The sequence below is a fragment of the Parasteatoda tepidariorum genome, chromosome X1 (genome assembly GCF_043381705.1).
Source record: "Parasteatoda tepidariorum isolate YZ-2023 chromosome X1, CAS_Ptep_4.0, whole genome shotgun sequence".
NCBI lineage: Eukaryota > Metazoa > Arthropoda > Arachnida > Araneae > Theridiidae > Parasteatoda > Parasteatoda tepidariorum.
In genome coordinates, this window is record NC_092214.1 from 59,702,845 (window position 1) to 59,724,497 (window position 21,653).

General features: G+C 29.4%; 1 protein-coding gene across 4 annotated transcripts in view; it reads left to right on the forward strand.

The window, feature by feature from the left end:
* LOC107447341 (toll-like receptor Tollo) overlaps nucleotides 1-18,595 on the forward strand; it is a 38,361-nt gene extending 19,766 nt beyond the window's left edge. For 2 of the 4 annotated variants that reach the window (XM_016062218.3, XM_043039060.2), the window contains exons 2-3: nucleotides 10,196-10,478; nucleotides 12,259-18,595. In XM_016062218.3, coding sequence (XP_015917704.1) covers nucleotides 12,293-15,793 — 3,501 coding nt within the window. In that variant the 5' untranslated portion in view covers nucleotides 10,196-10,478; nucleotides 12,259-12,292 and the 3' untranslated portion in view covers nucleotides 15,794-18,595. Of the gene's footprint in view, nucleotides 1-9,336; nucleotides 9,427-10,195; nucleotides 10,479-10,987; nucleotides 11,158-12,258 lie in introns of those variants that run through there. The other 2 variants (XM_016062219.3, XM_043039061.2) reach the window with 2 other exon arrangements.
* The last annotated feature ends 3,058 nt before the right edge of the window (nucleotides 18,596-21,653 follow it).

Sequence of the window (21,653 nt, forward strand, 5' to 3'; positions counted from 1 at the left end):
ATTCATCAATCATCTATATATATATATACATGGTTCAATTAATCTTTTTATGTTATTTCTTTTCAGTAAATCCTTTTCCTAATTTATTGTTCTAATCGAAACACTTCTCACACTTTTAAATCCATATCCTGTTTTTTAAATCTACTTTTGGCTCAAGTATGCATTAATTAAAAGTAAGACATTTTTCCCTTTGCTCATTGTGGGAATCGTGCGATCTATTTAATAAACCAAATGTAAACTGGGATTTCTGTCTTTCCCTAAATCGAAACATTTTACGGATTTTCCGTAACATTTAGGCTGGAGCGATAGATAAAATATCGATGTATAGAACTTAACAAATCGGTTCGATCAATGACATTCGTTCAACCCCTTACTGTAACGTACATTCAAACAAAGAATCGCTTTATTTAGTCAGTGTCATCACTCTATGATCTCTCACTTACATTATAAAACTATAATATTTCGACAAAACTTTGAACCTCGTCACCATTTTAAATATTAACTGTGTAAAATTTCAAGGAATTTCATTTGTCTGTCTGTACTATTTTCAAACGATGTTATAAAACAACTTTTTTACTGTAAGAATTTTTAAATGGAATAATAATGTTTACAACGTTCGATTATGTTTGGGCTCTGGAACAAATTTATTTGAGATCTTTCTGGGAATGCATTTTGCAAAAGCAGGATATTAAATTTTTTTTAGTAAAAAAAAATGTATTCTCTAACTGGCTTATTTTTTCTAAAAGATTTCTATCGAAAATTTTTAAACTTTTTCTGATTGTATTTGTAAGAATGTCTAGTATTTTAAATTGTGGAACAAATTATTTAGGAGCAAAAATCGTTAGATTCTATCAAATGTCAATGTCTGGTATTTTAAGCAGAATTAGAATTATTTTTAGAAAAAATAAGCTAACTGGCTTATTTTTTCTAAAAGATTTCTATTGAAAATTTTTAAACTTTTTCTGAATGTATTTGTAAGAATGTCTGTTATTTTAAGTTGTGGAACAAATTATTTAGGAGTAAAAAACGTTAGATTCTATCAAATGTCAATGTCTGGTATTTTAAGTTGTGGAGCAAATTATTAAGGAGTAAAAAACGTTGGATTCCATCAAATGTCACACAGGTTATTGAAAGATTTATTTAAATTCGGTAACAACTGTCACCTGCTGAACCTTTCTAAACTTTTAAATGACGTTTATCAACCTAGTCACTTAAAGTATATGTCACATTTTTTTTCTATCCCCTAACTAAAAAAAAAACCGTCGCATTTAAGCGAGAACATGGCCTCTCGGAACTCATTTCTTCTTTTGATTCAACCTGACATATTTGTTGAAATTTCCCTTCAAACTCGGAAAAAGGATCCCAAAATAATCGCATCTCTATATCTGTCAACATTTATATTTCACTGCATTGCGCAATCTCCTCTGCTCTTAACGATTGATGAGTTTCGAGAGTAAAGATTGTGATCTATACTTGCTTTTTCTTTCAATTTGTTTTTAGATGGAAATCTGTGTTGTTTCACGCTTTAGTTACGTCATTCAACTGTGAAATAAATAAAACCCTTTCTTTTATTTTTGACAGTATAAAGGGTATAACGAAAGGTTAAGCCATTTTAAAATCGAATTGCTACAAGGTGGTTTTATTAAGTTTTTTGTATTTATTAGCCATTTTTTATTAACTTACAAAAAATGAAAGATGCGAAAAAGGAATAGGTGTTTGAGGGTTATTTAATGCTATATTTTTTTATATACTGCAGCGCCCGTGTTAAACGAGAATCTCGGGGAATAGAAGATTATTACCAGATGTTTTTTTTTTTTAAATAAGCATGTATACTTATAAAGAAAATAATAAAAACTTGCAAATTATCTTTACTGGAGAAGTGAAAGTATATTTATCTAACGCTGACTCTTTAGGTTTATAAAATTTAGTTTCATTATATTTTCGTCGTTCGTTTTTTGTTATTATGATATAATTTTATGCTTCTAAAATCATTTGCCTCCTTAAATTTGAGAAAAAATGTGAAAAAATTACTCGTTAAAAGAGTACAGTAAACATTTATATCGTTGTTCGAAACAAAAGTCTAAATTTTCTTCATTGAAAAAAAATATCGTTGAATGTGGAATCGTTTGAAGGGGGCACTTCATTAAATTTTTGTATTGTCATAAGAAAATAAGTGCGTAGTGGTAAGTACGTACTAGTAACGTACTGTCGTTACGAAAAATTATATGTCGATTCCTCTTTCCAAAAATCGAACTACACTGTAAGAAATTTCGGATCAAATTAAGATAAGTAGCGGCACTTAGGGTGCCGGTACTTTTTATCGGAACATATCACGGAACAAAAAATATGATGTACCGTAATTTTTATAGTAATTACCGTCACTGAATCACTATAATTAAATAGATATTACTTTAAAAATTACGGTATAATGTTTTCCTGTAAAAATGGATTTTACGAATGATGCACCCAAAGTTCCAATACTTAATACCGTAATGTGATCCGAAATTTTTTCTAGTGTAAGCTAGATAAATTTTGATACAATGATCAGATTTTTTTTAGCGTTTCTGGATTCGATGTCTCCACCTAAAATATCGATTAATGCTAATTAGTGCTGATAAGTTCCCTCTAGTGAAATCATTTCTTTTATATCTTAGATGATCAAAAATAGGGAACAGAGAATTAAGGATACAGGTACGTCATAGAATTTCAAGATGACAATAAAATATTTCTGTTGGACTAAACCCAAAACCTTAGTATACAAATGAAGGGCTAGGGGCAATATAATAATAAGCCACTTTTTAAAATTGTCGGATAGAGCGTGTTAGGTGAGTAACACTATGATTTCCATACTGGTAATATGATGTTTCTGAATTGTGTTGTGTTGTTTGTTACCTAGGAAAAATTCCGGGAGCTTTGTAACTTGTCTTTCTGGAAACAACTAAAAAGGTCAATTTTATGTAAAAAATGTCACCTTTGGAAAAAGAGTAGCTTATCTTGCCCCTAGCTCTTCAAATATGTATGATTCATCAATCATCTTTAGTTTCATACTGACATTTTGATTAAGACGTGCCAAATCTTGAAAAATGCCAACAATGAGCAAAACTTAGCCGACTTAATGTCTGTTATAATTTTTCCCACGTAACCAAAACGAATAGGAATAATACTAATAAAGTATAAAAGGGCCTTCAGTGTTTTCATCACAGAAAAAAAATGGGTGAGAAATTCTCACCCTTTCTCAAAATACAGGGTGAGATTTCAAAAAGTTAAGTGAGATTTCTAAAAACTAAAAAAACACATAAACTCTTGAAAAAAAATCAGTTCTTTAATTATAATACATTTTTAACGTCTTCTATTTTTGAAAGCATTGAATATTTTTGGTGCATCATCATAGAAGATTTTGCCTTTACAAGGTATTTGTCCATCTTACATAAGTGCATAAAACATTTGAACGTCTTAGATGAAGAAACCTTACCTACGGTAAACAAGAGGTTGGAGAGAAATGTGTTCTGAAAAGGGTTCCGTGGTTGTGTTCTGTAGTTCGAAAAGGTTCTGAACAATACTGGTAAATAGGGAAGCTAGATAATGGGGCAGATGTTGAAAATAATTAAAGATCCAGGAAGAAAAGTGAAACGGATTTCATTCTAAATGGCGTAATTCGAAGCTTTTTCCAAAATGCGAGAAATTCGCGAGTTTTGAAATTGATTTATAGAATGCGCGAATTTCTCGCGGTAATAATTTTTTAATGCGAGAAAAGGAAAAAATATGCGAGATTCTCGCGCTGTAGTGAAAACACTGGAATTGTTCATCAAGCAAACTGTTCTCTTAATTAAGAGCTAGTTCAAAATATGTTTTGAGAAATGATGTGAAAAAGTTTATATTAAGATTAATATCGTTACTAATATCAATACTCCTTCGCCTCATTACAAAGAGATAAACTTCTGCTTAGCATTTTATTTTTTTAAATATAGTGAAACCTCTTATCATCCGAACACCTCTCCTAACCAAAATCGGCTCTTCTTAAGTTTTTTTCTTTAATTATTTGCGAATAGAATAGCGAGAAAACCTTTTGTACAAATGGCTTATTCAAAAAAGGAGTACCATCTAGGGCATTAGTCCAAGTGAATTTTGAAATAAAATACCTATTTACTATGGATACTACTTGGACAACTTATATACCTACTAAAAAAAGTTGATATTTATTGAATAATAATAAAATTAAATACTATCTATAGTACTATTATTTTATTTTATTTATATCGTTGAACAACCGACCCAATTTTGAGTTTACGATTACTTATCTTTACTTCTGTCGCTTTGTAATTTTGAACCCACTCCAGAAAACAAGGGAACTTCCGGATCAAGTATTGAGAGAAATTTGCCTTCGTGGATGATTTTTTTCGTAGAACTCACCTGCATTTGCGTTAGATGAAGAAAAACCCACAAAAACTCCCACGGTCAGCCTGACGGGAAGCCGTCTGCCACTTCGGATATTTTTCGTCAACACTGTGGTCAGTGCGTGCCTGGGCGGAATTGATATCGACCAGCCATCGCTGGAATTCGAACCCGGGTTACCTCATTGAGAGGCGAGCCCTCTATTCCCTGAGCCATCGGGTCTTATAGTACTATTAATAAACATTTAAGAAAAACTCTGTTTTCAGAGTTTTGATGAAAATAGATTAAAATACTATGTTACCTCTATCATCCAAATATTTTGATTATCCGCAATAGGTTCAGTCCAAATTCTGCAGATAATAGTGATCCTGTTGTAATATAAATGGTCGGTGTAATTTTATTGTTTTAACTGCAACCTTAGTTCTTGTAAGAAAATAATAACATTTATTTTCAAAATTTCTTTTATGTTTCTTATGACAAAAGCACGATAAACTCTCATTAGCGAAATTTCCTGTTCACTCATTGAATAATTATTTACTGAATTCATCTAGAATATTCTCTCCCCGTACAAATATTCTTTTTTGGATTTTAGGCTTCTGTTTGATATTCAAAGTAAGACATTTTCGGTTTCTCATTTCTTTTCATTCCACAACGCATGGACATTAATATCAAGTGGACAAATCACGAGCATTGTTACATTACCTTTTTACGTTTTCAGTGTGGTAAGAGTAATTCTAGTACTCGTGATCAAAATTCTAATTCCTTCCCGACAAGAATTAGCATTCGTTGAGTAAATGTCATTCATTAAGTTATATTTACGTCTGCAACCATTTGAATAATATAAAGATCTGTGGTCATTTCATTTCATTGTCACGAGAATATTTTACAGTAGCCTACAAAGACAGAAAGTCTTTTTTTTTTCAGAACTGTATTGTTTTTAAACCACCAATCCGCTTCCCTCAATTGCGGTGTTTAAATATTCTTAATAATTTTCCATTTAAAAAAAGCCTTATTACTAACCCGTTATGGAGGTTAAGACTCCCCAATTTCGTAACCTTTTGTTAATAAGACGTTGTGGTCATCACTGTGCAGGCAGGGATAGCCCGGCTAGTTGGGTTCATATTCCGAAGGGTCGTGAGTTCGATCCCAGCCGACCGAAAACGAAATGGTGTCTGGTACACTCTAAATATGTCGGGGTCGCAAAGTCCTCCAAGTTTCAATAACAAATCAACATGTCTAGGGGTACTGGATAGGAGATTGATAGTGCTCTGCTTCAGGTCAAAGTTATGATCTGCGGATGGATGGTATGTTAATGTGTCCTCCCTGTAAAACGGGATTTGACGTATATATGTTGTTGTCTCCGGATCTCCCTATATTTCTCAGACCGTCACGCAATAACCCATTGTGCAACTCTAGTGCGACGTAAATGAAAGTAACGTACTGTATCATAATTGCGTATAAGTTGCCCTTACTGCCCAGTGAGGTTGATGCCCAATGATCGGAAGCTGGGTGGACTGGAACCGCCACTGAGAATTGAACCCCATTCCTTCAAATTGACTTCTTAGTGCCTTTTAACTCTGGGCATCGGTTCAGTTTTCCATTTTTTTCCATGCGGAAATTTCTGAAACGGACAATTGAGCTATCTTCGAATAAAATATCTGTTTCTGAGGGTGTTAGTAATTTATCCACATCAATTATCGATATGTTTTGAATGAAATTGTTTTGATTATTTTGATTGATTGATTTGTTCATTTACGTCGCACTAGAGCTGCACAATGGGCTATTGGCGACGGTCTGGGAAACATCCCTGAGGATGATCCGAAGACATGCCATCACAATTTTGATCCTCTGCAGAGGGGATGGCACCCCCGCTTCGGTAGCCCGACGACCTGCACGCGAAGTCGAGCACTTTACGGTAGAACAGTTTAACGAGGACCAATGCCGCACACCCTCTGTCCCTACTCAGACTGATCCAAGTGGTCACCCACCCGCTCACTGACCGCAGCCAGTGATGCTTGACTTCGGTGATCTGCTGGGAACAATGTCTTAACGATCAGTTCACTGCGGAACTGATTATTTTGAACTACATTATTTTGTATGTCCAAATTTATCAAATAAATCGTGACTGATTTTCAAACAAAATTCAATTTTAAAACCTTATTTTTTGTTACATAAAATCTTGTTTTTAAATTTTTATTTGGTAGAAATTATTCGTCCCATATTTTATTTTATTATTATTATTAATTTGTCTTATAAATTTACGTTGTTAATAATCTAATTTAAAAACTCATATTCCTTGTAACTAAAGAAAAAAAAATAATAAATAAATGTTAGAAAATATTTTTACATGAAACATAAAAGTTTTGTTAATGTGAGCAAATTCGCGTTGTTAATTCCAGAGATATTGCGAAAACCGCAAAAAGTAAATATTATTTCATAAGTAATTTAAAGACTTAGCACTATTTAGTTGTTAAAGGTGTATAACTCAAAGATGAAGGTTTTCGTGTTTTTCCGCTCCATGTTACGCAAATGCGGGTTAGTTCCATAAAAAAGTCCTCTACTTTGTCCCAATGCTTGATCCAGGAGTTCCTTCTGGGTTGGGTTCGAAATTACAAGTCTACCGAGTTGAACATTGATAGTAGTGGGTCGGCTGTTCTAAGCCAGTCATAAAATAAAATAAAATGGTTTAACTTTGTTCTTTTTTTCGGCAGTTTTTCAATGAACAATTTTTTTCATTATAAAGATATGTGCGATAAAATAAATGCAATACTAAAGAAAACACGATGCTATGAGGAGCAAATCGAACATACGATTCACAAACAATTGGATTAGTGTATAAAGGCAGACACGTGAGCAACAAAACGCCAGAAACTATTCCATGGTTTGCATAACATGCAATGATTGCAATTTCTTATTAATCCGTAACGTAGCTAAATTCCCACATAACTGGTTTAGTTATTCATCGTAACACATGCCTCACATTCTTCTCTTTATTGCATATCTACATAAATTTTTTTTTTGAAAGATCCGCATAAAAAATCTATTTAAAAAATAAAAATAAAGAAAGCTTTCCAGGTGTGTAGAATGAACACGAACCCGTCAGATATGTTTTTTTTTCTCTTCTGACAACTTCAATAAAATAGTTTTCAAGAAGTTTATGAAAAATTCTTTCATATAATGTCGTAGCAGCAGAGTTTCATGTAGACGTTTTTGCATTCAGCCAACCATTTTTAAAAAATTTATTCCTTACACACAGGATCTCATTAAATCCGGACTTGCAATTTGTTGCATTTCTGATCTATAAATTGTTTTTACAAAATCATTTTATAATTTTTTTTTTAACAGTATGATCATACGCAAATTTTCGCAAACTTTTAAAGAAGGTTTCTTCCTGAATTTCAAATTCGTCAATCTATAAATAAAAAAATAAAGAAAATTTTATTCCCTTATTTTTTCCTATTTGTTTTCAAAAGTTCTCGCAGGTTTTCAAAGATTAAATTAGAAATGCATCGAAACAACTTAAATAAGCCAAACCCTTTTATCATCAAATAAATTCATAAAAAAATATTTTATTGATATGTTTATTTTATACCTTATTTATAAAGGGTTGGAAAAAAAATATTATAGGCCGTTTAAAAGTAAGATTTAAAACGATACGAAAAACTTTTTTAAATCAATATTTATTTCCGAATGGAAAATCAGCAAATAAATAAACTGCTTAAGGGAAATGCACATTTTAACATTTTTTTGATACCTTTAAACTTTATTTTCTAAAAGATAATAGCTTCTGAAATCTGTGAAATTTAAGTTTATTCGGGGTATTATTTTTTGCCACTTGCCGATCGTAACATAAGTTGAATAAATGTATATTCAAGTATATACAGTAAAGTACTAAAAAAAAAGCCCTTCACATGTATCAAGTATTTTCATCTTAATGTTCGCGACTAATTCAGCAATTTTCATTATCCCCTCATTATTCGTTCGTTCTCATTGTCGTGGTGCTCACAGGTAGAATGTAAAAACTAATTTATGCTCAAAAAATGAACAAGTACTAAATTTGAGTGCTCGTTAATGTGAAGAGTTAGAGGCATTATAATGAAAAGACGCATTTTCAAATTGTTCGTGAGAGCATTTTTGGTTTTGAAAATAAAATAAAAAGCACACACACCATATTACCATGAATGCAATAAAATGTTTTTATGTACTGTGCTGTTATCTAGAATCAACTTGAAAAATATCTGTTAGGAAACAATACCAAGAAACAGCTACGTGTAAAAATGTCACTTGGAAAAAAGTGTGACTTATTGCCCCAAGTTCTTCATTTATACTTGAAAATTAAAAGAGTTTCGTTTATTTGTCCAGAAGATATATGATCTCACCAAGTCAGTTGCTGGATTAAATAGTAAATGAATAAATTTTCGTTCATTGAATACAGTGCTTCTCCGCTTACGTTGCATGATGTATATTTTTATAAAAACTGAAATCTTTTAAATTTATTAAGTCCCATTTACCTCCATCATAAGGTTTTAGTTAGGTCAGAAGTATGCTTGGCAAATAAGTATGTAGTTAATTTATTAAATACATACTTGTTATAAGCTTTATTACATTTTACAGTCACATTCAATCTATTTCAATTATAATAGTTAACAAATTGGTTTGAATATTCATGTATTAAGGCATGTTTCATCATGATTCCGTCTAATAAAATGTATTGAATTAAATAATAGTGGTTTTCATAACTAAATGTCAGCAGCTGTTTCAGTATTATAAATAAGTACTTTTCTCAATGCAAAGACATATAAGTGCACTTTCTGTATCTCAACACTAATGATGGTACTTGCTTATAGCACCGAAACAGCTATCTGTATTTTTACTTTTTTGTGTATTTTTGACTTTATTACATTATTGTATTCCAGAAAAAAAATTAGTCCTTTTTTTGCTTTTAGAAATTTTGGAATGCATTGAACTACAATATCGTACAGTTTCGCGGCTACCTTAATCCATTTTTGGCCAAGCATAATTTTATAAAATATGGTACTATTTTTATTAAACTATGCTTATATTATTTTCATTAAGACACAAAAAATGTTTCACGCATGAAAAGTAATATTTTATTGAAGAAATAAAGTGGTACATTTATGCACCATTACCCAAATCATTTAGTTGAACACTAATTTTTATATGACATTTCTTTTATTTTTATTTTATTTACAGAACTTGAAACTTTAATCCATCATAATCTCAAATGGAATAATTATACATTTTCAAAGAGTCAAATGTGCCAATACCCTTTTTTTTTTAATAAATAAATAAATGAAAAACAAGCGTAGATTGAAAATCTTTCAACAGAAAATGTTAACTCCAATTGAATTAATTAATAATTTATAGATGTCCTCAGAAACCTTGAAAACAGTAGAAAAATAAAGTTAGTGAAATATATGGTATGTCACAATGTTAATAAGAAAAAATATTTATTGAAATGGTGCGCTTACAATTGGTTGAAAATGGGTTAATTCTGTGAACCATATTATCGTGCAAATTAAACCATCTTTAACTTGATTATATGATGATATGGTTCAACTTGAAGGGAAATATGGTTCTGTTTAACACTTTGTTACGGTTGCAATGAATTTGCACGATATTGCGGTTTAAGATAGTACTGATATTATAGCTGAACATTTAACTGATTTTTCGGAGAATATATGACTATAATTTAATTTGTTGTAGATTTGTGAAGTGATTAAGTGAAACATGTTTGTTCATACTTCCTTTGATATTTATTTATTTTTTTTTTACTTTTTAGCAATGAAGTTCAAGTAATATTATATGGACAAAAAAATATGTATCTACATTCAGTTGAGAATATCTTTAAGCCATGCTTGTATGAATGTTCCAAGTTATTCATAATGATGATGGCATCATATATCAAGAAGTCTTATAAGTTTGAAAGTATACCAATAATCATTTTTCCCTGAATGAATGTAATTTAATAATGCTGTTACTTATTGCATTATTCAATGCTTCAAAAATGTAAAACTTGTAACCAGATGTGATGACCAAGTCATTGTCAAAATATGTATATTATAGTAAGTATGATATTTAAATATTTTTTTTTATTCATTTAAAAATTAATCAAGTTCTTTTCAACTGTTTGTTTTTGTTATAAACATGGTGAAATAAATTCAAAGGGGGATATTAAAGCGTACCATTTTTGTTCATATTTTTAAAAAAATTATTTTATTTTTTAATATTTTATAACTTTTTTTTTTAATTTTGTGTGCAATGACTAAAAAAAACTTAGAAGAGTTTTAAAAAAAACTTATTTTTTTAAATATTCTCTACTGTAATTTTAAATTTTATGGTGCAAATTTTGAAATCAGACACGTTTTCAAAAATCATTAATCATTCTCTTAAAGATAAAAACTAAGTTTTAAATAAGTCTATGTTATTTAAGTTTTTTAAATCTTTTTTTTTTTCAAGTCTTATACTTTTAAGTGAACAAAACTTAAGAACGAGTCTTATACTTTTGTATTAATCAAGGTCTTGCATTTTTATTTATTATCATTTTACTGGATGTTATCACAGACCTTAATGTATAATTTTAGAATAGAAAAAATATTAAAACACTTTAGGTGTTGCAAATTCATATTCAAGCAAGAAACAATGAAGTGCTATCAAAATTCGATAAATAACTTAAGAGGAAGGCGGCAACAGAAACATCAAAACCTATTTGGTTGCCAGAGGAAACAGAGAAGAGTCTGAAAGGTAGTTATTAAAAACACCTACAATTTCCTTTAGTAATTAAACTGATTTTGATGTTTCTTTCTCTCTCGCCTTCTTTCCTAGTAATTCGCCAGATTTTGATAGCAGTTTTGTTTATTCCACGATTAAATATTGGTTAGCGATACCTTTTGTATATGCTTTTTTTACTTCATTTCTGACAAAGATTTTAAAAATGTATTTTAAAGAGTGGTGATTATGAAATACCCTTATTTAAAATAAAAACAATTTAAATTATCATCCCTTCTTTGTTTTGACATTACAATCTCATATTGTAGTTTAAATCCAGGTATTAAGTTCATATAAATTAACTTAGATTTTCTTCAAAACTTTTTAATTGCTTTGAATTTTCGACGTCCTTTATTGCTTTCAATGACATAGTGACACATTTAAATCTAATGACTTAAGATCTAGTGTGCGAATTTGAAACAAAAAGAAATAAGAACAGCTCAGGTTTTTTGGATGTTAACGACCAGATTTTCTCATACTATGATGCAATTTCTGTGATTTGGGAATTGACCTCAAATATGCTAAGTAAGGGAGAATTGGATTCAAATATTTAAATATTTTTAATATTAAAATATTAAAATTCAAATATTATTATTCAAATATTAAAATATTTAAATATCAAATATTTTTGACAGTTTCAGATTTTTGACCCTCAAATATAGGAAGGGAGCAATTAAAAAAAATATGGTCCCAATTGTTAAGGTTTATATTTAAATCTATTAAAACTACCCCTCAGTTTATGTCAAACCGATCATTGTATCAAAAGTTAATCATATTATATTCTTTTCAGTTTATGTTGTACTTATACACAAGTCTTAAATTTAGAATGGAAATTTTTAAATTTGCTTTTTTAAAGAACGTGTAATTACATCATTCAGTTTTAAAAAATATACTTATTGTCATTTAGGTAATATAACATTCATTGCATAGTCAACCTTTAATCATTTTTAATGGTTCATTTGTATAAAAATTATAAATATATGTTTTTTTTAAATTTCTTTTTAGTGTGTGATATAAATTCTCATTTTGAAACTTTTCTTTATAAATTTAGTGTAATTTCTATTTCTTTTAAACTAGAAGTCAAGTTCACTTTGGACATCTTCCTAAAGAAATGGCCAACTGGGTGATGGTGCTTTTTTTCCTCTACACTATTAAAAGAATTATTAGTTACACAGCTCCAGAAGATTGTGAGTGGACTGCCTTAAATGATAATGATGTATCCTTGACTTGCCATCTTGAAAGGATTGTTGCTTCTGGTGTTCTTGCAACTAATTTCTCCTTAATTCAAAGTCAATCTACTTCTTCTTTAACAATTATTTGTGATCCCATGTACTTCGAAAGCCACCTTGCACCACTGTCATTTGTTCATCTGCGATATTTGAAGTCTTTAAATATTTATCAATGCAAGTTAAAATATTTGTCAAAGGAAGCATTTATAGGATTGGAAAATTTAAGAAATTTGTCTATTCAAACCACTAATAACTATTGGAAAATATTTTCGCTTAATATGGATGATAATAGCCTGGATGAAATGCAACAATTAGCTGTTCTTAATTTAGCTTATAACAACCTTCAAAATTTTTCTGATGCATTATTATGCGAACTTAATTCTCTTAAAATTTTAAATTTGACTCATAATGATCTATCTACAATCTTGTCAAAAGATAATGTTTCTGATTATGAAGGAAGTAGAAACTGTGCCGGTAGTTTATCTGAATTGGATCTGTCATTTAACAAAATTAACAGAATAACTCCTAAAAACCTCCAAAAACTAAGAAAGTTGCGTCTTTTAAATTTAGCACACAACAACATTGAAGATGTGGATGCATTTTTGTTCACAAATTTTGAGTTTCTGCAAATAATTGATTTGTCCAACAACATGTTAAAAAAGATTCCAGCTGTATTATTTCAAGATTCCCCTGATTTAAGAGAAATATATTTGCAAGATAATGCTATCTACAGTATTCCATCTGGTTTTTTTAGTGGCCTACAGCAACTGCTTGTTTTAAATTTAAGCTCAAATCATCTTTCAAGTAATCTAATTCATCAACCATTTATTGATCTAATTCGTTTGGTTCTATTAGATCTCAGGAACAATGAATTAACATTCATAAACAGCACTTTATTATTATCCCAGTATTCACTCCAGATGCTCTTTCTTTCGCATAACAAAATCAGTTTTATTGAAGATAATTCATTTTCATCTTTATATAATCTTCATACGATCGATCTTTCTCACAATCATTTAGAATATTTAGATGCCTTTACTCTAAATGGTTTATATGTTTTAAGTGATTTAAATCTTGCTTTTAATAATATTTTAATGATTCATCCAGATACTTTTAAGAACTGTAGTACCTTAGAAAAATTGTCTCTTCAAAGTAACAATTTAAGTTTTATACCAGATTCATTAGCTGCATTACAATTTCTGAAAAGCCTTAATTTAGAAAATAATGATATATCTGATCTGTATAATTCTTCTTTGTTATTATTAAAGCAACTTCGTTACATTAATCTCTCTCAAAACAAAATAGGTAATTTAACTTCTAAAAATTTCAAACTCCTGCCTATTCTAAAAGAGTTAGATTTATCAAAAAATCAGATCTATAATTTACAGCATGGTGTTTTTGATGATATTGAATCATTAATAAAAGTTGATTTAAGTGATAATTTCTTGACTGATATAAATGGATTATTCATGAACTTAAAGGTACTTAAGCATGTAAATGTATCAAGGAATAAAGTTCAGTGGTTTGATTATGCTGTTATACCTGTTCAACTAGAAAAATTAGACCTTCATAGTAATGAAATTGAGATTTTAGGAAATTATTATGAATTAGAAAATACTCTTCAATTAGTTCAAATAGATGTTTCATATAATTATTTAGTTGATGTTAATGGGGCTTCCTTTCCCAACAAAATTAAAGTTATAAGAATTAATAATAATCGAATTAGTAATATACATCCTTTTACCTTTATTGCTAAAAGCAATCTGACGTATGTAGATATATCTAACAACAAAATTCAAAACTTAGATATTAATACTTTTCGTCTTAACCAAAATACTCTTAAGAAACCATTACCGCAATTTGCTATTTCAGGAAACCCATTTTTCTGTGATTGCAATATGGAATGGCTTCATCATATAAACAAGCCAGATGGTAGTAATAATTTCCCTCGGATAATTGATTTTAATGAGGTAGTGTGCAAACTATCATTTACTCGACCTCATTCATACATACATTTATCTAAGTCAAAATCGTCAGATTTTCTCTGCAAATATGGAAGCCATTGTTTTGCTCTATGCCATTGCTGTGAATTTGATGCTTGTGATTGTGAAATGGTATGTCCTGATGAATGCACTTGCTTTTCAGACCAAACTTGGAATACTAATATTGTAGATTGCAGCTCACAAGGTTATGCATCTATACCTTCAGTTGTACCAATGGATGTTACTGACTTATATCTGGATGGTAATGATATAAGTCGTTTATCTAGTCATGCTTTCATAGGTCGTAAAAATATGAGAACATTGTTTTTGAACAATAGTAATGTTCACACAATAGATAATCGAACGTTTAATGGACTTGTAAATCTTCGGATCTTGAACATCGAAAATAATCACTTGCCTGCTCTTTATGGTTATGAATTTGAAAGTTTAATACACTTAGAAGAATTATACTTATCAGGCAACAAAATTACATTTGTTGCTAATATAACTTTTCAAAATTTAAAAATGTTATCGATATTACATTTAAATCATAATTTTATCAAAGAATTTCAAGTATGGAATTTGAATTGGAACTCTCGATTAACGAGTGTCCGATTAAGCCATAATCCTTGGATTTGCAATTGTGATTACTTGGAGTTGTTTCACGAATGGCTACATGGTGCTTCTTTTGTACGAGATGTCGAATCAATACAATGTCGATATAATGAAACAGCTGGACTGTACTTAACTGCATTTAACATGTCATCCTGTTCACAACCGAATTATAGAAATTATTTTGAATTAACCTTCCACTTATATTATATTGCCATTCCCATTATCAGTTTACTGTTAATCATCATGATATTAATATGTTTATGTAGGCATAATATCAAAGTTTGGTTGTACACGAAATATGGAATTCGTCTCTTCAAGCGAAATACTTATACTGCTGAATCTGAAAAGCTATTCGACGCCTTTGTGTCTTATTGTAATAAAGATGAGACTTTTGTTTTACAGTTTTTAACTCCTGAATTGGAATGTGGTGAACCGTCCTATAGACTTTGCCTGCGATATCGTGACCTCCCTCTTTCAGAATATGTTGCAGAAGCTGTTACAGAAGCCATTGAATGCAGTCAACGGACTATTATCGTCCTGTCAGAACACTTTCTACGAAACGAACGTTGTCGTTTCGAATTAAAAACGGCTTATCGTGAATCCCAGTGCAACCACAAACATAAACTTCTCATTGTTGTTGTAGGTAAAATTTCATTCAAGTCTCTTGATTCTGATGCTAAACAATGTCTTAGCAATGCACACATTATACATTGGGGTGATAAAAGATTTTGGCAAAAAGTAAAGTTTATTATGCCTAATGTCAATCCAAGAACTGTGTTAAGGTAGCTATGTTAAAAAAACATTTCCATCCACATGTGAAATTTCTTTCATTATATACACTGGTGTGAGAAACTTAAAAAATTCACTAATATGAAAACAGCTTTCCCTCTACTCTAGTAGCATGAAATGCTTCACATTTTGGAAGATCATAATTTTCATTGTGTTCACCAATGCCCATTCAAGGATTGTATAAACTATGTTTGTATAGAAAAAGAAAGAAAACTAGTTTTCTTTTTGGATAACAATTGTAATTAACTATTTTTATTCCATTAAAGAAAATAAAAATTAAACTATATTACTGACTATCAGTTTGCTAACATGCTTTTTGAGCTGTGCTTGTTTTAAAAGGTTCAATAAGTTGTTCATGTATCATGTTCATCAAAACACTTTTTACTTAAGCAAAATTAACTTTCTCTTTAAATTTGAAAACTCTTTTTTTTTTCCAATTGCATTCTAATTTTCATGTTCATTTACAAAAACCTGCATTTTTTACTTTGTTTTATTTTATTTTATACTTAGACCTTAGTGAAATTTCCAAACACATTTTTTTTTAGTTCACAAACTAGATTATGAAATTGATTCCTAAATGTCATTAGTATACAGCATACATGAACAAACTGCTTCAAATAACTTAAGATCAAGTTTAATCTTATTTGAAAGACACGTTTTAAATTTGCTATTTAATTTTTGCTACCTATAAATTGGTGGCTCTATGTAATAAACATAAAATTCGTACTTTAAAACATTAAGATTACATTTTAATTCATAAAAATTCCATCATTAGATAAAAATCTAATTTTAACTCACTTTTATTTTTATTAATGCATACTACATTAATAAGGACTAAAGCTTGTACAAATATTTTTTACCTTGTAAAGATGAATGATAAGTTTTACATGCCAGTGTAAATATATGATCTTTTTTTATGTTTTTAAGCTGTTTACTTTTTTTACATTTATGTTTTAATATGTGATTTATTGATTAGATTTATTTGATAAAGAATTTTTAGTTGTAAATATTTTTATGATATTCACTTATATATTTAGAAATAAGAATATTTTTTACCAATAAATTGTTACTTAAATTGTCGAATGAAGTTATTTATGTATTTCTATGTTAAAGACTAGTAAGTAACTTTTAGATAAAAGTAAGTTAAAAAATGAAAAAAAAAATTCTTAATGAATGCTAAACTTGAAAAATCAGAACTGTACATTTTTTATGATTTCATTTTAAGAAAATTCCATGTGAAATTAGATACATTTGATACTATTCAGGTAATTAAAACTGTTGCCTATTATTACATAAAAAGTGAGAAATAAACTTCTCACTTTTGCACAATGTATTTATAAAAATCAGTGATTTTATTACATAATAATATTTTTAAGATCCATTGGAAAATTAAATGTGTAAATGTACTTCATATATTGCAGGAAACACTTTTGAAAGTCAAAAAGTGTTGCTATATTCTCATTTCTAGTCAAACAAAAAAAACAAAAAAAAACTTGTACTATGGAATAACACAATTAATGTTGTGCTTTTGTGATTTTCAGATTTGTGAATTTCTCCTTTAAAATATTAATAGTTATTATTATTTGTATGTAAAAAAATATTTAATTAATATAAAATATTTTCATTGGTTAAGTTGCAAATTATATTTCTTAGTTGTGATACGTGAGGTGTTTACTCAAAGAGAAAGTAGCTCTATTTTATTGTTAAAGGTTTTAAAATGGCAGGATTTGTAATGGACTTCAGTATTTATCTTCAAATAACTTAAGTGATAAATGTAATAAAAAATAATGCACTGTTGTAATAAATCAAGTAGGAGTTCCTAGCATTTTAAAATAATGAAAATGGGTTTATGTCTTTTTTGTTAACAGACTCTTTAAAACTCATATTTTATCCAACTAAATAACAATCGATCAATGTATGATATGTATAAGCATGTGCAGTGCACAAAAAAATACATCATGAATAACTTCTTATCTATTATTTGGAAATTCTAAAATCTTAGTTGTTCTAAAAAGACAATTGACGTCTTCTTTTTTTTTTTTTTTTTTTTTTTTTTTTTTTTTTTTTTTTGCTAATTTATTAGTGCAGATGATATTTTCAGTTTTGAAATCAGACACAAAAAATTTTCTCTTGAAAACTTTATTTCTCTGAATAATCTAAGTTTTTGTCCCTGGAAATATGAGGGGAATCCATCACAGTTTGGAAATCATAATCCCAATATTTAGGCCGAAAGAATGGTTGTATAGTAGACCATTTTTTGGGGGGTTAGGTGACTATTTATGTAAATCAAAATATTATTTATAACTATAAAACTCTTTTTATCCTATTTCTAAGATACATTTTTATCATTTTATTTAAAAATAATAAGAAATGTATGAATTTTCAGTGCCTTTTTTAAATCTTTAACTTGAATCATCTTAACCATCTGGGTTAATTAATTAGCATATTTAAGATACGTTTTTCAAACCGTTAAAATTTTTTCTTAGTGTAAGAATTTATTCATAATGTAACTTTTTTGCATGTTTCTTTTATCTTTGTTAAATTATTTATTTCTGATACGTAATTAAGTTACGGAATCAGTAATAGCATATGTTGAATGTTTTCAGGTTCTAAAATAAATTTGTTACAGTGTTAGATGCATTAATTATCGAGCTTTTCTTTCATTATTAAGTACAATGCCCATTTTATTACGTTTATCACATGTTAATTTATGTACATGAGTTTTTTGGTAATTTTTTTAGTGTATCTTAGAACTTATGTCATACTTATTGAAAGTACTTTAATAAAATTTTAAATGTAGTAGTTTAGTTATCTTTACCTGCATAAAATTGTAGATACCATTTATTTTAAAATTATATTTCCAGTAATTTATTATGCCATACAACATTGTATTTCATTGTCAAAATTTTGAAATACATATTTTCTAGCCTATTTTTTATATATATTAGGAGGACCGGAAAATCTTTCGGTGCATTTGATATTTGTTATCAAACTTTTATTTTTAATCAATAATGTATTCTCACTCGTTAGCAACAACCTTTCAACGCTAGATCCAAAATGAATCGTTATGGATCGAAGAAAAGGAATTGGTTTTTAAAACTAAGAAATATTTAATGCGTCAAAACGGGATTACTTTCCAGTCCTCCTAATATATTGTACACAAATATATTTCGAAACTACCCTAAAACACTATTATTTCAAATTGATCTCTATACATAATTTAGATTATCATCTTTGCAAAGATGCAATGTATGCAAAACTGATTTTTGCATATTATTCACTGAAAAAGTGCGGTGAAACTTCAGTACAATTTTGCCCAGGGGCTCAACGTTCAGATGGCTAGAATTATGAATAAACGAAAATTTAAATAAGCTTATATAATATAAGCTTGATTCTTCTATGTTATGAATTATTGAAACGTATTTCATGCACAATCTGTACAGTGCGCAAAAAAAAAATAAGTAAACTAACTACCCTGATGATCTAATGACCGGATCTAGGACTCAATTTAAAATGGGTCGAGGGGGTGACCTGAAATATGCTAATTAATTAGTGCAGACGATATTTAAAGTTATGAAATAAGACACAAAAATGTACTTTCTCTGAACAAAATACCTCGTTTTTGACTGATTCAGATTTATGACACACAAAATATAGAGAGTGACCGCAATCTGGGAAATATGGTCCCAATAGTTCAGTCAGAAGAGAAGTTCAAAGTTTGGACCCCTTAATGTTACATTTATTTTTTGCGTATTTCGCCATATCGCGAAAAAATTTTAAGCGAATTGAAAATTTTTGGACCCATTTATAAAATTTGTTTAGACAAAGATTATTCCGTGCAGAAAATAACTTTTAGCGAATATTTATTATTATTATCTATCAAGAAAATGCTGAATTGTAACATATACAATTTTTTACATAATTTCAAAGAATGTATTTTTACATGGCAAAATGCAAAATTTCAGCTAAATCGGTCGAATAGTTCCTGAGAAATCGAATTTTAAAAATACGACCTTTTCCAAAATGCGATTTCTCAGAAACTATTCGACCACTTTATTTCATATTTTGCCATTTAAACTTGCATTCTTTAAAATGATACAAAAAGTTGTATACCTTACAATTTAAAAGTTTTTCGACTATTATTAAATAAAATAATAATAAATATATACTAACAGTTATATTTTGTTTGGAATTATCTTTAAATAAACAAATTTTATAACTGTGTGTAGAAATTTTTCAATACGCTTAAAAAGTTCTCGAGATATAATGAAATAAGAAAAAAGTAAAATTAATATTAAGTGGTCCAAACTTTGAACCGCTCTTCTGGCCAAACTATTGGGACCATATTTCCCAGATTGCTGCTACCCCCACTATTTTAGGGGTCAGAAATCCGAGTCCGTCAAGAAAAGTTATGTTTATTCAGAGAAAGTACACTTTTGTGTCTGAATTCGCAAGTTAAGAAATCGTCTACACTAATTAATTAGCATATTTGGAGTCACTCCATCGAACCATTGAGGTTGAGATACCTGAAGATCTAGAACCTGATCCAATCTATATCCATAGATCCAATCATTACATCAAAAGTTATTCAGGATTATTCTTTTTTTATATTGCGCACTGTACGTTTGATTCAAGATTATAATCATTGGGGTTCCTGACAATTCTATGAATACAGCCCCTGGATTTCTTAAATCGGGCCCTGTAGAGCGTATTATGCTTATACTATGGTATGTGCTTCATAAAATCGTATCGAGAAAAATGTATAGTAAACGAAAATATTCGATTTTAGAAATTGTTTCGTTTCAGTATATTCTCAAATTTTCCCAACTCCCTGCAATATTAAATTTTGAGATTATGATAAATTAAAGTACCTTTTTTTTTAATTTTAAAGGTAACAAAATTTACAAGTGGGATTTCCAGTGTCCTAGGAAAAGTCAAAAACCGGTGATAAAGTTTCTTTTCTAATGCTTGAAGTTTTATACTTTTAGCTCTCACTTAAAATTTTTTAAGTATTTCATAGTTTTCCACTACGAAATATATTTTGTTTAAATATGCAAAATCTTTTATAGGTACTAATAAGTTACAACTTTATCTCTTGTCTGAATTTCGCTAACTTTTTTTCACCTTTCCTCCATAGAAAAACACCAATTACATTTAACAACCAATGAATACAACATTTAGTTGTTAGTTACCTTGAAGTTAGTAAATGCAGCCATTTGTCAATGTTATGTGTCAAAAATTATAATAATTTTGTTTCAGATTTTATTATGCGTAGGCTTAAATTTGAAAAATAAAAAATGTGTGTGACTTACATAGGTGTAACTTAAGCCTGAATATTTTATTTTAATTTATAACCGTCGTTGAATAGCCGACCCAGTTTTTGGGTTGACGATTGCTAACATTCAACTCCGTGGCCTTGTAATTTTGAACCCAGTCCAGAAGACAAGGGAACTCGTGGATCAAGTATTGGGAGAAATTTGCCTTCGTGGAGGACTTTTTGATGGAACTAACCCGCATTTGCATTACATGGAGAGGAAAACCACGAGAACATCCCACGGTTAGCTTGACGGCGAAGGAACTCTAACCCATGATCCGTCTACCACTGAGGATATTTCATGTCAGCACTGTGGTCGGTGCAAGCCGGATGCGGATTTNCTCTCACTTAAGATTTTTTTAAGTACTTCATAGTTTTCCATTACGAACTATATTTTGTTTAAATGCGCAAAATCTTTTGTTGGTACTATTAAGTTAAAGCTTTGCTTCTGGTCTGAATTTCGCTAACTTTTTTTCACCTTTCCTCCGTAGAAAAACACCAATTACATTTAACTACCAATGAATACAACATTTAGTTGTTAGT